Source organism: Cynara cardunculus (assembly GCF_001531365.2).
Source record: "Cynara cardunculus var. scolymus isolate 2C chromosome LG 2, CcrdV1, whole genome shotgun sequence".
NCBI lineage: Eukaryota > Viridiplantae > Streptophyta > Magnoliopsida > Asterales > Asteraceae > Cynara > Cynara cardunculus.
In genome coordinates this window covers 62,257,951-62,275,526 of record NC_037529.1, presented here as the reverse complement: position 1 = coordinate 62,275,526, position 17,576 = coordinate 62,257,951, and the positions used below count along the sequence as shown (strand labels likewise).

General features: G+C 35.6%; 1 protein-coding gene across 1 annotated transcript; it reads right to left on the bottom strand.

The window, feature by feature from the left end:
- Positions 1-12,333: 12,333 nt before the first annotated feature.
- LOC112506260 lies at positions 12,334-14,319 on the bottom strand. Its single transcript, XM_025110274.1, has 3 exons — positions 14,037-14,319; positions 13,556-13,942; positions 12,334-12,623 (listed from the first exon to the last, which is right to left on the bottom strand). Exons 1-3 carry the CDS (start codon positions 14,317-14,319, stop codon positions 12,334-12,336), a joined length of 960 nt encoding a protein of 319 aa, XP_024966042.1.
- Between the last annotated feature and the right edge of the window lie 3,257 nt (positions 14,320-17,576).

The window sequence follows — 17,576 nt, the reverse complement described above, 5'->3', positions numbered from 1 at the left end:
TACATATGAACTATATTGTAATTAGGCTTCTAAAAGTGAATGTAATGTGTCTATGAGTGTGGTACCAGAGGAAGGATCTTCTGATCAATAAGAACATTTGTCGGCCAAAAGTGTGTCTAATCTCAATAAAGTAGTCGCTCTTGTTACTACATGCATCAAATTAAAATGACAAGGGATAATCAAAATGGATTTCCAATACATATCCAGATAAAACATAATATGTACAGAGAGTGAGGGAGGGACGAGAACTTAACCAAACCTATAAAAAGCAAAAAGTATCGGAGTATAGGTGAGAAAAAGGCCGATGTCTTGGCAAATTTTAAACACCCATTGGATGTCAACCCGGAGTGAAGGCAAATAGGCAAACCTGGACGAGCTAGCCCATGATCTTTGGACATTGAACTAAGATGCCGTTTGAGTTGAAATAAATCAAACTGTTAATAACGAGGGATTGGCTCGATCAAGCCATTATCATTTGTTTCTAGATTAAACTATGTGTATATCTCTATTTCCAATATATGTTGTGTTAATTTGTTTCTAATCTTCAAATAACATGTTATCATTTTCAGTTATACAAATTGCTAAAACAATGAGGTTGACAAAAGTTTTTCAGTTTCTAATCTTGATAAAGATTATTTGATACTAAAAAAGTCACAAAGGAACACATGAATTTTTTTTTTCATAGAAGAGAAAAATTCGAAAAAAACTTAACAAATTTTCAATTAAGTGATTAAGTCCATAAATATTTTTTAAACAAATACACATCAACACTTTATTGAAATAAAAAAAATGGCCCTTCTGACCTAACAAACTACTGGAACCGGTTATTATGATAAAAAAAATTCATTATCACATGGTCTTAAAAGTTAAAGAAAAAAGATGGCATTAAAACAGTTGGCTCCCTCTCACGACTTGCATGATCCTCGTCGATTGTTCTCACTCTCAACAACTCAACAATTACAACAGATTTCCCTTCTCCCATGCAACTCACCGTCTTTGCCTTTCATGTTCTTACTCTCTCACATCTCACTTTGCCTTGTCTTGTTCATGTTAGGGTTTTGAAATTGAGTGTCCTTTTTGAACTCGGACCTGTTGTATGATTAGGAATTTTATTAGAAGATCATTTATTTCATATAACAAATTTGGTGTCTAACCTCAAGGATTTGAATTTGGTATCTTTAGGGTGATTGCAATTGATAAATGGAAGGATTTATCCATTGAAAAAAATGTCTAGGGCTCAAAATATATATGAAGGTATGTTGGGTTCTTTTGATTCTTCCCATAATTTTACCATAATAACCAGATAGGTCACAAGATCAATTTGTATGGTTTAAATAAGTGCAAAAATTTATTTGTTCAAAAAATGTCCACGAACTTAATCATTCAAAATATGAAAGTCTGTTAGATTTTTTTTTCTTTGATTTTTCCCTTTCTAAAACCATGAGTCTACATTTAATTTTAATTCATCATATGTGCTCACTACTTGAAAACTAGGCATCAACGACGGCCAAATCCGTAGCTGAAACTCAAATCCCTGGCAAATCCATTGCAAACAAGTCGTAGATAATCACCTAGTAGCAAATATCTTTTCCTACGGAATTAGCTACTAAACTTTAATATTAGCGACCAAAGAGCCCGTTACACATCCTTCACATGTGGTTTATATCACTACAACAAAAAGGAGTTTATAGGACTCTCATTAGTGTCCCAACCGGGTACTTTGTGTTTGCAATACAATTACATACACCTATGAAAAAAAAGATATAATCATGATCAATAATCCTTCACGCTATTGTGGCGTTAAGTTGTAGTTAACATGATAAACACAGAAAAGTTGTAGGGAGCTGCTGTCTACAARCCTTTTGAATCCTAGTTTTGGTTTATGTTGCTTGTTCTCATGTTGAATCCTAGTTTGATTTTATGCAGGTCTGTTCAGACTCTAAGGTAAATTTCTAGATAGCTTGTGCTTCTTGTACAACAACACTGTGATCGTCAGTCGGGCTTGCATAAGCTGATATTATAGCTTGCTGCAAATCTGTTTTGGTTTATGTTCATTTATTTCAAACTCCATAGGGAGCTGTTGCTAATTTGTTTTGGTTTATGTTGTTTGAGATTGTGAGTTTTCTCAAATTCAATTTGCAGATACGACTTATTCTGTGTTAAAGTCTGTAGACTAACTTAAGCTAGACAATGTATATATATGGTGCATGGTTGTACAAGTGTAAGACCTGACCATCTGACTTAACCATAAATATATTTACAAAGTAGACAGACAATGCATCTTGCAAAGCAATTATGTTTTGAAAACAGAAAATACATGTATCAATAAGATTAATTTGAACATTGCAAAAATGGAGGCCAAGTTAACCTGCAAGTGAGATTTAACATGAGATAAGGTGAGATCTTTCACATCCATTAGCTCAAGAACTGACTTGGGTGTTGCTCCTAAAATCATTAAAAAACAATATGATCAGTATACAAAAGCCACAATACTAAACAAAACATGTAACACGTATACCTCTAATTTGTTTTCCAATCTGCACTTGAAACTCATTTTACATATCAAATAATTAATCTTGAAAATGTAACAGATTAGATGTAAAATGAGTTTAAATAACACGTAGAGAGGTTGATTTAGAACGATCATGACTTACATGTATAACTTGGATGGGATATGTTCTTGATCCACTCGAATCGAAGGCTTATGTAATCGTCGATTTTGATCATGAACAATATTTAGATGTTCACTGTATAAGTATATAGTCACATTATCTAATCCGCATCTCATATCAACCAAAAACCATATGAGCTGATCACAAATTCAGAAACCAAATAAGGAGCATCAACCAAGAACCAAATTTAAATAGATTACACGAGCCATTAACACCCAAAATCCCTCTAAAGCGGCAACTGCTAAAATCGTTCTCTAAAACTAGGAAAAAACCAACTTATTTGCCCACTGATGAAATTTAAACAGACTACACGAGCCATTAACACCCAAAATCCCAGATTGAGCWCACACCTCCACATCCTCCCAACTTTATGTCATCCTATGAAAGAAATAGCCTTGTGTCCTTTTCAGTTTTTGAGATTTTGACTTTTAGGGGTAAAAATCAGCAGCTAAAAGGGTTGTTTTTTGGGCTAAAAATCAGAACTAAACAGTGAATAAGAACTATACTTGATCCTACATAATATTGGCTTATTTCACTAATCTTAAGCAGCATAGGAATAACTATATATAAAGCTCCATTTATCTCCCTCTTTGTTTACAATCCTACTATCTCCTAGTCTTTTTAATAGCTAATACTCAAACAACAAAACTTCAGTTGAAACCAATGAACATAAAAACTTACTTGTGCAGTTGAAGAGTCAATCTAAGAGAAATCAACAATGCAAGCTTCTGAAAGTTTTTGCAGCAAATTACTTTCCTCTACCTCTTTTCCCGTACCTAGGGTGGGATTAAAAAAATAAGGAATATCAATCTTACTACCAGGGTACAGATAAGTTTGATGACATGACATACACAACAACTTACCATGAAATGCATAATGAAACTATTGTCGACAAGAAACAAGTTTTTATGGTTTTGGCTCTTGCTATGTAATGATACCCTTATAATAGATTATGTAAGACCACAAGTAGACTACTTTATTTTGGTATTTACAATATACATCAGATATGATTCAACTATATACCCTTACACAGAACATATGTGATTATGTTATGTGTTTTAACTTGTACTAATATTCAAAGACAATGTATATAACATATAAACAAGTTTGTACCAGATACCCTTATAATTGACTATGAAAGACCACAAGTAGACCACACAGTTTTGGTATTTACAATATACATCATATATGATTCAACATATTCAATAGTAATGACATACATATGTATTTTGCTTTACACTATACAATCACACATGATGCAAAATTACTCAACTACAAACCAATAACCTAGTATATTAATCCAAAATGTATGAAGATACGATTTCAAATATTCAAACAACTTTGTTCCAAACAGTTTGTTGAATCACATATGATTTTATATATCAAACAATAAAACCAATAACCTACAATATTAATCAGACTTTATGAAGATTCATAGCTATATGAAAATAACATCATATAAATTTATCATGTCCTTAATCAAACATGATCTTTAATCATATAAGTAAAGTATGATATATAATTTCAAAATAACCCTAACCTCACAAGCCACAAGATGCGAGAGCGAGAGCGAGAGGCCGAGAGCCGGTCGATAGTCGAGACCCGAGAGAGGCAGAGAGCGAGAGTCGATTGAGTCAAGGCCGATTGCGATTTCGATTCGTGAATCGTGAATTGGATTCCATTCGTGAGTTCGTCCGTGAGCGAGGCGAGAGGCGAGGGTGGACGAATTGAGTGAAAGCCGATTGAGATTGAGATTGTAGCGGACTGGTAACATTTTTAGGCCCAAGTCAAAATTATGGATAGGTTAGGTTTAATAAAATGGGCTAAATCATCATTATATTAATAGGCTTTTCGTATTTGGGACTAGATTTGATGTTAAAAATGGTTCTAAATATTATATGCTATTCATATCATTTTAAATTTTAATTGGACACTTAAAAGTGTCTTATTAGCTTTTAAACACTAATACAACAATCAAAAATGTCTTATTAACTTTTAAAATTAACATGACACTTAAAAATGTCCTATTAACTTATAAAATAATATGACCCTTTAAAATGTCCAATTAGTCTTTTAAATAATATAACACTTAAAAAGTGTCCTATTAGATTTTAAAATAATATGACATTGAAAAGTGTCGTATTAGACTTACATGATAGGACACTAAGAGAGCTTAATAAGACATCAAAAATAAGAGTCCTATTAAATTAAATCAAATAGGACTCATAAAATAATGTGTCGTATTAGCCTTTTTTAAATGACGTGTCTTGAAAAGTGTCCCAAAAAAATGTCCTATAAACTTGTTTTTGTTGTAGTATATGTTCTATTACTTCTCTCTTTTCAAGTAAAAGTCCACCGAAAAACGATGAATTTGCTACGGATTAGCTAGGGAACGAATTTGCTACGGATTAGCTACGAACGTATTTGCTACAAATTAGCTAGGGAATGTATTTGCTACGGTTTAGCTAGAAAACGTATTAGCTAAGAATTAACTAGAGAACTTATTTGCTATATATGGATTAGTTAGGGAACGCATTAGCTAGGGAACATACTTGCTACATATTAGGTAGGGAGCGTATTTGCTACGGATTAGCTAGAGAACGTATTAGCTATGAATTTGGTAGAAATTAATGTAGGATTTGATTTACCATTAATAAATAATTTATTATATATACATTATTAAATATTTAAAAACATACCATGAACAAAAATTTATTACATTTAATCTTGTATTTATCCAAAAATAAATTTGTCTAAACATATAAAGGACCTAAAGCTAGGGTAGGGGGAGGGGTGGCGTGACTAATCTACTAAGAATAGCCCCTACAACAAAATAGGGTTTATAGGACATTCCCAATTTCTAAGCGTTTTAATAGACCTCTTTATAAAACTTAATTTATAGGACCAAAAAAATAAAGCGTCATATCTAAAAGTGTTGCAATAAGTTTATATAATGTTTTTTGACGTCGTAATTTTTTAGGACACTTTTAATATAAAGTCTCATTAACAACTTTATAGGACACTATTTGAAAAACGGCCGTATAAAAACAAATGTCCTAAAAAATTGAGTTTATAGGACACTTTCTCAAAAGTGTCCTATAAAGTTACCAATGCGACACTTTGTGTTAAAAGTGTCCTGAAAACTTGTTAAGACGCCCAAAAGCATCATATAAACTTATTACAACACCTTTAAATAAGACGCTTTATATTTTGGGCCTATAAATTAAGTCCTATAAGGCGGTGTATTGGGACGCTTAGAAATTGATCAGGGTGTCCTATAAACCCAATTTTGTTGTAGTGAGCGTCCAATATTGCATGCAACTATCTTTTGGCCCTTTGCTCGCACTCGACATCCCTAGCTACTATAAGTTCAACCATGGTCTGATCCAACTCATGACAATTATTTGTAATTTCAAATTCTTAAGATTTATGTTTCTAGTTTAACTATTAAATTATATTATGACAAATTGGTGCCATGTCAATTTGTACCATTAATTAGATCTAACCACAGAACTGTTCATGTTATTTCAGGAACATGTAAAAAGAGACATGCTTGCTATATAATAAATAGCAAATATTTTCTATTAGCACCTTGACTAAGTAAGTATAACATTAAGCGGACAAAATCCGCTAGAATATTACAGGCGGACAACAAAAAAGTCAACGTTTGTTGACTTCCGCCGGTAATCCGATTCTGATAATATTTTCGGCGGATTTTGGAATAGTTGTAACCCTAATTAATATAATTTACCGACGGATATTTAATTAATTTTTTAAAATTAAGGTCCGTCGAAAAGCAATTAAAAATTAAAATTTATTTTTAAAATATTTCGGCGGGTTCCGGGGGTCCGCCGGTAATCCGCTGGTAAGAATTATTCAACGATCGAGTTACTCGAGCTCGAGCCTAGTAATTCTCGAACTCAAGTCGATCTCGAACACAAAATAAAAATCCTTTATCTTAACAAGTCGAACTTCATAACGCCAATGTTCGACTCGGCTTATTCAAGAACACAAAAAAATTTCGAATCGAGTGGAGTCATAAGAGCAAACACTTTTTCGAGTAGAGTCAAGCCGAGCCATCAAAATTTCGAATCGAACCAAACAAGTTTATTATAAAGTATAAACAAATCGTTGCTAGCACCAAGTCTTATATAATCAACATCTTCGTTAAAGTATACTTGCAAATTAAGTAGGATGTGGAAACTCAATCTTATGATCTAATATATAGACCAAAAAGCATGAGAGCAGGGTCTACAGATTGTTGCTATCATCTGCAGTTTCCACAAACAAAAGCAACATTTCTATTGCTTGCCAACACAAAGAAATAAATGAGAAGATTTTATCAAATCTACATTTTAATCGAAACTAGTAATTATTTGCAAACTGAAACTCTCATTTGGTTTGATGTTCTAAATTTAGAGCTCATTATGCATCAACAAAAGTAAACATAACGACTAACGAGTAGGTTGCGACCCTAAAAAGCACCTTTTAGAGACTTCGTGAAAAATTGTAAGCTTTATAGAGACAACAACCATCTAACCCATGTAGTTAGCAAATTTTTTGGGGTCTTCGTATTCTTGATAACAATGGCTTCTGACAGAGATTGAGTCTGAAGAGAGGCCTTCTTCCACTTCAAGCATTAGGTTTTGTAATCCAAAAATCCCCACAATTTTGTTGATCTGTTAATTAATGGCTCGATCTCAAAAGGAATCATCTAGAAAAATGGAAATTCTATCAACCCACTTCTAGCATTAGGTCGTGTGGCTGTCAAATACATTAAGCTCCCTACCAGTTGCTTGTATAGAGTGCCATCCACTTCTTTTCCTCCCCCTTCCTTTGTGAGAGTAGTTCCTGGAACAATGGGGTTCATGACAAGATTGCAATTCCACATTCCAAATCTTTCCGGCACCTCCTTAGCATATTTTCTTTGGCAGAGATGGATTCCTTTAAAGCTTTGATGTACCTCTACGCCAAGGAAGAATTTCATCATGCTTGGATCGGTCATCTCGAACTCCCGCTTCATTGAACTTTTAAACCCTTCACATAGCACAACATCGTTTCCGGTATAGATTAGGTCATCAACATAAAGACTTACCATGATAAGCTTTTCTCCAACCTTTTTGGTGAATAATGTGTGATCATAGCTGTTTTTTTGTAAATCCTTCTCGTGTAAAATAACCTTCAATCCGACTGAACCAGGGCTAGGAGCCTGTTTCAACCCGTATAAAGCCTTTTTGAGCCCATAAACTTTGCTCTCCTCACCTTTCTTGGTAAAACCTTGTGGCTAGTCCATGTACACAACTTCTTTTAGTTCTCCGTATAAGAAAGCACTTTTTACGTCTAATTGGTAAACTTTCCAACCTCTTTGTGCAGCTACAGCCAGAAGGGTTCGAATGGTATCACTACTAGAAAACTGGCCATTTTCAGTGCCATTTCCGGTAGACGGAATCCGCCGGTAATTTACCGGTGGACACCAAAAAAGTCAACATTTTGTTGACTCCCATCTATTTCCAGCGGATTTCATAAGTACGTACTTTAATCTTGAATTTACATCTAATTACAACATTTTACCAACGGATTTCCGGCGGATAATTAAATATTTTCTTAAAAAAAGAATTAACAATTTCCGGCGGACAATTAAATATTTTCTTAAATTTTTTTAACCATTTCCGGCTGATTTCCGACGGATAATTAAATATTTAAAAAAAAATTAACGATTTCCGGAGGACAATTTAATATTTTTTAAATTTTTTTAACCAATTTCTGGCGGATTTCCGACAGATTTCCCGCGGATAATTAAATATTTTCTTAAAAAAAAGAATTAACAATTTCCGGCGGATAATTAAATATTTTCTTTAAAAAAAAGAAATAACAATTTCCGGCGGATAATTAAATATATTTTTTTTAAAATGGGAAAATTGCACCAAAATGGAACCAACTTTCACCTGATTCCTATTTTGGAGAACCAACTTTCAAAATCGTCATTTTGGAGAACCAACTTGGACTTGATTCCTATTTTGGGGAACCAACTTTCAAAATCGTTATTTTGGGGAACCAACTTGCATCTGATTCCTATTTTGGGAAACCAACTTGCAAAATATTTATAGAAAAATAACTAAAATTCATTTCTTTTCAAAAAATTAATGCAATAAAATCTATTTTTCATTTCAAATCTCGTTTTTTTAAAATTCAGATATCAAATTGAAGATTTTTCGAAAAAAATCCAAATTACCACGATAAAAATTGTTTTTTTACTAATGCAATAAAAAATCAATTTAATAGAAAAAAATTAATTGATGCAATAAAAAATAAATATTAAATATCACATTCAAGATTTTTATATCTAACCAATCTGTGTTAATATTAAAGTTTAAATCAAATTTGGTAAATCCAACCAAAAGTTTGATAGAGACCCTTAAATTATCTGTTACCTGTTCAACAGATCAATCAGACCCTTAAATAAATAAAAAGTTCGATAGAGACCCCTAAATGATGATTTTAAAAGTTGGTTCCCCAAAATAGGAATCAGATGAAAGTTGGTTCCATTTTGGTGTAATTTTTCCATTTTTCTATAATTATTTTGCAAGTTGGTTCCCCAAAATAGGAATTAGGTGCAAGTTGGTTCCCCAAAATGACGATTTTGAAAGTTGGTTCCCCAAAATAGGAATCAGGTCCAAGTTGGTTCCCCAAAATGACGATTTTGAAAGTTGGTTCCCCAAAATAGAAATCAAATGAAAGTTGGTTCCCCAAAATAGAAATCAAATGAAAGTTGGTTCCCCAAAATGACGATTTTGAAAGTTCGTTCCCCAAAATAGGAATCAGGTGAAAGTTGGTTCCCCAAAATGACGATTTTGAAAGTTCGTTCCCCAAAATAGGAATCATGTGAAAGTTGGTTCCATTTTGGTGCAATTTTCCCTAAAAAAATTAACTATTTCCGGCGGAATAATTTTTTTTCTCATTTTCAAACTTTTCTTTAAATAATGGGTCGTATTGGACTTTAACGGATGTTAATGGGCTTTAACGGTTCTATTGGGCTTTAATGGGTGTTATTTGGGTTTTAATATATCGTATTGTCTGCCGGATTTCCGGCGGATTTGTCCGCCGGAAAAGAGGTCCTGTTTGTTAGTGTATCCCACCGAGCTACCGAGACAAAAACCTCGTCATAGTCTATTCCTTCCTTTTGAGCATACCCTTTTCCAACTAGCCTTGCCTTGTGTTTATCAACCTCCCCATCTTCATGCAACTTAGGCCCTGTTTGTTTTTCAAAAAAAAAACACTTAATTGCCTCTTATGTCTGAATCGGTCAGACATTGAGGCATTAAGTGCGTTTGTTTTTTTTTTTTTAAATTAAGTGCTTAATTTATCTGAATAGGTCTGATTCATTTAGAGGCAATCCAAAGTCTGAAAACCTCTTATTTCTCCTCGCCTTCGCCGTACTGCTCTCGCTCCCTCTCCATCGCCAACAGGATTGCTCTCGATCTCTCTCTCTCAATCGCCTTGCGTCGCCTACCCGATCTCTCTCAAGCTCTCCATCGCTGCGCATCGCCTATCTCTCGATCCTTGCGTCGCCTACCATCTTCTACCTCTCGATCTCTCGATTTAAGGTATCCATCTCGATCTCTCAAGCTCTCGATTTTGTTTCTCCTTGCTTGGTTCATTTTTGTTTCTCCTTGCTTGGTTCATTTTTGTTTCTCCTTGCTTGGTTCATCTCGAAGTAGTTTTTCTATCAAATAAGCATCGATTAAAACCCTATTGATTAATTAGGGCTAATGTGTTTGGTATGCTTTGGCCTATGCTATTGATCATATGCTATACCTTCGCTATCGTGATTAGGGTTTCTTTTCTGGCTGATTGATCATATGCTATACCTTGATTCCCATTACAGTGATTTGCAATGATCTAGGAATTGACTTGCTGTTTGATTTAGGATGTTGATTTTCTGACAGTAGTTTTAAAACCAATGTTCAAACAATTATTTGGACTTATTATCATTCTGTTGAGGATTAAGCTTCTGCAATCATCTGGAGATTGGATCTAAAAAGATGGTCTTTTTATGTATTTTCATAAAACATTGATCTCTTATGTGCAAACTTTGATGGAAAACATGTATTTAAACAACACCCATTTGATATCTATGCCAATGTTATTTCAGTCCTGCTTTATGTTAATGCTTATGGACATACAAGTTTTAAGTTGTATCTAATATCTATGCCAATGTTATTTCAGCCACGATACACGCATATTTCAGACTACAAAAGCCTCTGCGTGAACTTTGTTGAGCTGAAGGAACAGCTAAAATCTGSGTTGCACCTAAAGCCTTATGAGGTACATTTTTTGCTTGGCTTTCAATTTGTTTGCAGTTACAAGTTGGTGTGTTTGTTGGCACCTTCTTGATTTCTATCCGTAATCAGTTCTAGATATGTTTTATTATATCTTGGTGTGTTTGAGTCGGGATGGAAATGAAGTTTTTTCCCCGATAAGAATTATGGTTGTTCGGCCTTTGGAGATTGATCCATCAATTTCAGGTTCAGCATCGCCTCCAACTGCGGATCGGAGCACAAGGAAAGTATCTTCAATCAATCTTGGAAAAAGCTTGTAAAGCTCTAAACGATCAGACAATCACGACTGCTGGACTAGAGGCAGCTATGGAAGAGTTGTCCGAGCTCGCAATCAAGGTAGCCAACGACTGCCGGCTATCTGTCACTCCAACCCCTTCACTCACCCAGATTGCAACCCATATTGAAAACGAGCACCCTCCTAATTCGTGGCACGACTTATGGACCACTCAATCGATAGTTGCTTGACGTCCACCGCCCCGCCAGTCGGGCTGAGTTCTGAGGCTGCTGCTTTGAAGAAGAGACAAAGGGCCATGTTCACACAAGCTGAATGGATGGCGGCAAACATCGGATAACTAGTTTTCGTGTTTTTGTGTAGACATTTTCTTGGATGTTAGGGGATATAACTAGTTTTCTTGTTTTTGTGTAGACGTTTTCTTATTTTCCAGCGGATGTTAGGGAAAAGAAAAGGATGGATTATGTGGAATTAGGGATTATTTTCAATCGATTTGTATTTCGGATATCATCTGTGTTTATATTAGTCTCGTAACTGTTGGAATCAGCCTACAACACGTGTCGTGGATCTGAGCCTACAACACGCATCGTAATATTTTCAGATTCAGATTTCAGATGGAAAAACAAACAGTCTGACTGATTCAGATTTCAGACTTCAGCACCACCTCTTAAAATTCAGAAGTGAATTTAGACTTCAGACTTCAGCACCTCTTAAAAAACAAACGCCACCTTAGTCTTAAAGACCCATTTAACTCTTATTGTTTTTGCACCAGCTGGTAGAACTACAAGTTCCCAAGTGCTATTTTTTTCAATGGCTAATAATTCATTTTTCATTGCTTGCACCCGTTTATCTTCTTTAACAGCTTCTTCAAAGCTAGTAGGGTCCCCATGAGAACTAAACATTGCCATACCAGCTTCTTCATCTGAAAACTCTCCGCCACTTTCGTAGTCACGCATCCAAGTCGGTTTTGATTTCGATTTCTCCTTGCTACATCTGGTGATTCTATTTCTGATGGATTTTCATCAGAATTTGTTCGATCTGCTGGTGTTTCTTCTGCTGTAATCTCTTCATTATCAGCCCCTCCATCATGTTATTCGTCTATGGCTTCTTCATCATTTCCTTCATACGTTGTTGTTCCGTTATCTTCCCAAACTATATTTTCAGATCTGGATTCTGCATCTTTCCCATTCCAATTCCATTTTGCTTCTTCTTCAAATATGACATCCCGACTAATGATTATCTTCTTTAGGATTGGATCATATAGTCGATATGCCTTTGATTCGGTGTTGACTCCAAGTAAGACACACTTGTGACTTCTATCATCGAGTTTTTTTTCTGTATTGTTCAGGTACATGTACATGCCCAATGCATCCGAACACCCTGAAACAATTAACATTGGGTTTCACCCCACTCCAACACTCTTTCTGGCACCATATTATTTATAGCATGTGTAAAGCTCCGGTTGAGTACATGGCACGTCCACTTAGTTGCTTCAGGAAAGAAATACTTTGGCATTCCCTTTTCTATGAGCAAGTATCGAACCATATTCATCATGGTACGATTTCTTTTTTCTGCCATCCCGTTCTGTTGTGGGTAAGCAGCCGTCAACTGCCTCTTAATCCCATTTGTTTCGCAAAAGTGATTGAATGCACTTGAAGTGAACTCTCCTCCCCTGTCTGTTCTTAAACAACAAATGTAATTTCTTGCTTCTTTCTCAACAAGGTTTTTGAAAGTTCTAAACATATCAAAAACCTCATTTTTTTCAGAAAGAAGATATATTGAAGTCTTACAAGAAAATTCATCTACAAAAACTAATATGTACCTCTTGTCGCTTTGAGAAGTAGGGGATATGGGACCACATGAATCAACGTGAATCAACTCGAGTTTCTTTGTAGCTCTCCATTGACTTTTTCTCGGTATGATCTCTCGATGTTGCTTACTGATGTTGCACACTTGACAAACCTTCGTTTGCCCTTGCAATCTAGGTAACCCTCTCACCATTTGTTTGCATTGCATGGTCCTAATGAATTTGTGGTTCAGGTTCCCGTAACGCTTGTGCCAAAGGTTTGTTGTGTCCCGTTCGTCAACCTTTAAACATCTATCCAAGAGAGGCTTCATAACAGCCGACACTGCAAACATTCGGTTCATCATTATCCTTGAGTTTAGAATCAACCCTCTTCGAGGATGGTAGATTATGCATGCACCATCTTCAATTACAAAAGCTACACCCTTTTCTTGTAGCTGTCCAATGCTTAACAAATTGTTGGTTAACTCAGGAACAAAAAATACATATGTTATTGTTTAGGTTATACCCTCAACCTCAAACTTGATGTTTCCCTTTCCCATAACAGCTAACCTGGAACTATCGCCCAATTTTACTATGTGTTTGAAACCTTCATCAATGTCAACAAACCAGTCTTTGTTGTCTGTCATATGGTTCGAACAACCAGAGTCAAGAAACCATATTTCCTTGTTACCGTTCCCGTCAATTTCTGCATGGGCCATTAAAAGCAATTCTTCACTTTCATCAAACTCGACGTAGTTTGCACCCCTTTCAAGATTGGGACACTCATATTGAAAATGTCCTAACTTATGACACCAGTAGCATTCGATGGTCGATCTAAACTGGTCGTGTTCTTCCTCTTCCTCTTCCCCTTGAACTGCTACTGCCACCTCCTCTTGCAAAGCTGCCACTTCCTCTACTATGTCCCAAGTTGGGTTTATACTCAACTTTTAATACTTGTTCGTCGCCACTCTTACGTCATACTTTCTGCTCATGCACCAATAAAGAACTTTGTAACTCATCGATCGTTAATTGATCAATGTCCTTGGACTCTTCAAATGAACGAAGAACAAAGTTGAAATTCTCTGTTAATGTTCGAAGTATTTTTTCAACGATCTTAACATCGTTCATGTCCTCTCCACAGTTTCTCATATCATTTGTTGTGACCATTACTCTTCCAAAATATTCGGTCACCGACTCTCCCATCTTCATCTCCAAGGTTTGGAATTCCCTTCGAAGCCTCTGCAGCTGAGCCCGCTTCACCCTTGCGTTTCCTTGGTACTTCACTTTCATCGAATCATAGTTGTTTTGCAGTCTCCTTCTGAGTAATAGTCTTCAATATGGATTTGGCAATGGCCTGGAATAGATAGTTCCTTGCTTTAAGATCTTTAAGTTTTGCTTCATCCAATGCTTTTTGTTGTGCTGCTGGTAGTTGTACTCCAACTGTGGATTCCTTGTAGCCCACTTCAATCACACACCAATATTCTTTTGAGCGAAGCAAATTCTCCATTAACAAGCTCCAATGATCGTAGTCCCCATCAAAGATAGGCACACATGGGGCTTGAAAATCTTTTGACTCAGCCTCCATCTCTCACACACACACTCGTGTTTCACTTCTTGAACTCTCACTTGTTTTAGTTACTCACTTATGGGCCTCTTGTATTGGCTCTGATACCACTTGACAGAACAGAGATAATTCAAGAGATAGAACAGAAGTAATTTTGCTAGGAACTCCCAAAACGTAGTGATCGATAAAATTCTAAAAGAAAGCACGGCTTTAAATAGCCTACACAGGAAACAGAATGCTGAAAAATAGGAACAAAAACAGGGCACGGATTCTACCCGACTAAGAACAATTCAAACAAAAAACTACTGCAATTGACTAGGTTTTAGAACCTATTATTAAGCAAAGACTAATTCTCTGATGACTACTTCCAATCAAAAATCACGGTTTTCTGAGGTGTATGTGCCAACAGATACTCGACGGACGGAGCAATACATTTAGGGCCTGAAAGCCTCAATTAGAGAGTTGGTCACGACAATGAACGACTACAAGAAAATTGAGTTTATAGGACACCCCCAATCTCTAAGCATCCCAATAGATCGTTTTATAGGACTTAATTTATAGGATCAAAATATAAAACGTCCTATCTAAAGGTGTTGTAATAAGTTTATATGACGCTTTTGGTCGTCTTAACAGTTTTTTAGAATAATTTTAATATAAAGTGTCGCATTAGCAACTTTATAGGACACTTTTGAGAAAGTGTCTTATAAACTCAATTTTTTATAGGACATTTGTTTTTATATGACAGTTTTTCAATTAGTGTCCTATAAAGTTGATAATGAGACACTTTATATTAAAAATGTCCTAAAAACTTATTACGACGTAAAAAACCGTTATATAAACTTATTACAACACCTTTTTAGATAGGACACTTTATTTTTTTGATCCTATAAACTAAGTGCTATAAAGAGATCTATTAGGACACTTAGAATTTGGGAGTGTCCTATAAACCCGATTTTGTTGTAGTGAACCCCATGATTTTCTAATCAACGATTGATGCATCAAAGATTATAGAAAAGGAGAAGAACCGACAATTGGCTGATAGGGGTAATGACAAAAGAAAATAGGAAGGGGCGTCATTTGATTCAAAGAAGCCAAAGTTGGGGAGATTTGGCAATCGTCCAAGTCAAGACAGAGTGATAGACCATGCACTAAATGCATCTGGTTTCATAGAGGAGAATGTGGTTATGAGCTGAAGACTTGTTACAAATGTAGGAAGTCGGGTCACATTGCCAATTAGTGTAGACCAGCTACAGTTTTTTATATTTGCAATTCGCCATTGTTTCGAATATAACTGTCTACGGTTGAGAGGAAGAGAGATCGCTCATTATGGGGAAGTCGAGGTAGCAAGGGAGAAGTCAAGAAGATAGAAATACCTAAATCTAACTGTCCACGGTTGGATTTGCAAATCTGAGTGATCTTCGTGATGGGTTCCTTTAGAATAGTTTAGATGAGATAATATAAGTATAAGTTGCAACTTTCCTTTTTCTATGATTGGTAGTGAGAATTGTGGGTGTAATCCATTAACTTGGTGGTGGGATCAAAAAGATATGGAGCTGAAATTGTGACAGCAACCATTATTCATTCGGGGCTTAATTTGATTAAGGAATACGATAAGGTAAAGGCTACGATTAATGGGCTATATACATCTCTTGGTTGCAGCTACTGTTTCTTCGACGGGAAGGGGCAACTCTCATGAGTCATGTCCAGAATATCAAACCATATTATGGCAGCGGTGGTGTAGATTAAAAGTAGCAGTCGCATGCCACTATTGGGTGCGGCCCTGCTGTTTTACGAGTGGAATATACACCTCTGATTGTAACCGAGACTCCCTCATGCCGTTGTCTTGGGTAACTGTGTTACCAGTGCTAGTTAAAACCATTTTAGGGGCTGTTTAGAAACAGTTTTGGACATATTTTGAGAGCTGGAGGGAACCGGTCGGGACAATATCTAGGCTAAACTCTAGAGGTTAAAGTAGAATAGATACACCAATGTGGGGTACTTACGTTACTTTTTCTATCAATTTGTTCAGGTAGAGTAACCATTCCATTGCTCCAAGTTCACTCTAGCATAACACGGGTCTCATTTGAGTTTTCTTGGTAAATAAAATGCATCTTCTAAATGTGGTTTACATTCTTAACTTTTATTGATATATATCATATGCCTTTGGGTCAATTGGATGTCTATTTTGGGTTGATTATGACATGGTAGGAGCGATGTATGTGAGACTATAATGGTCCACATGAGGATGAGTAGGTTACCCATGAATTTGTTTCACGGGATTTCTCGTTCTTGATTGCAATCTTGACGGAATGACCATTCTTTTTAGCTCGTGATTTATGTGACTGCCATGGCTAGTTAACCAAAGGGGATGCGTTCTTGCAAGATACGTTCAGACGGTTATAATTGTGAACTTGGGTTATTTATTTATTCCCAGACCTTGCATTCTAACCATGTTTTCCTCAAATAAAATGTTCTCAGGGCATTCTTCGGTAGGGGTTTCAAGCAAAGACAAGGGTAAGTAGTCATCTTGAGCACGAAAGAGGATGATCGACCAAATACTTGAGATACTCGGGGTTACGTTAGTTTTTACGAGTTAAGACTTGAAATAATCCGTCTTATCGGTTTAACGAGGTTACTTTCTTCCGTAATTCGATTTTAGTTGAGGCCCAATTTATGCATTTTATTTGAACTTGATGGTATCTTTGGGCTCTAATGTGGTTATGGGTTGTAATCAGGCCCATTTTAACATTTCAATGGATCTTCAAATATTTAATTAAGGGAAAAGTCTAAAAAAATTCAATGAACTTTATATCAATCCTAATTGAATGTCAAAACAAACGAGATGTATCGAATCAATTCACTTATAAAACACAATTCGATTTAAAAATGATTAAGAATTCAGATCTATTATTAAGACAAGACATATTATTAGAAAGAAACACATTAAATTTGGAAAAGGGTGAAGAGATAAGCATTGACACTT

Coding starts and splice junctions, on each gene's coding strand:
- LOC112506260 (XM_025110274.1), bottom strand. CDS start 14,319: ATGAAAGTGAAGTACCAAGGAAACGCAAGGGTGAAGCGGGCTCAGCTG. Junction 13,943..14,036: donor AACGATCGATGAGTTACAAA/GTTCTTTATTGG, acceptor GGGACATAGTAG/AGGAAGTGGCAGCTTTGCAA. Junction 12,624..13,555: donor CATCAAGTTTGAGGTTGAGG/GTATAACCTAAA, acceptor TAATTGTTTCAG/GGTGTTCGGATGCATTGGGC.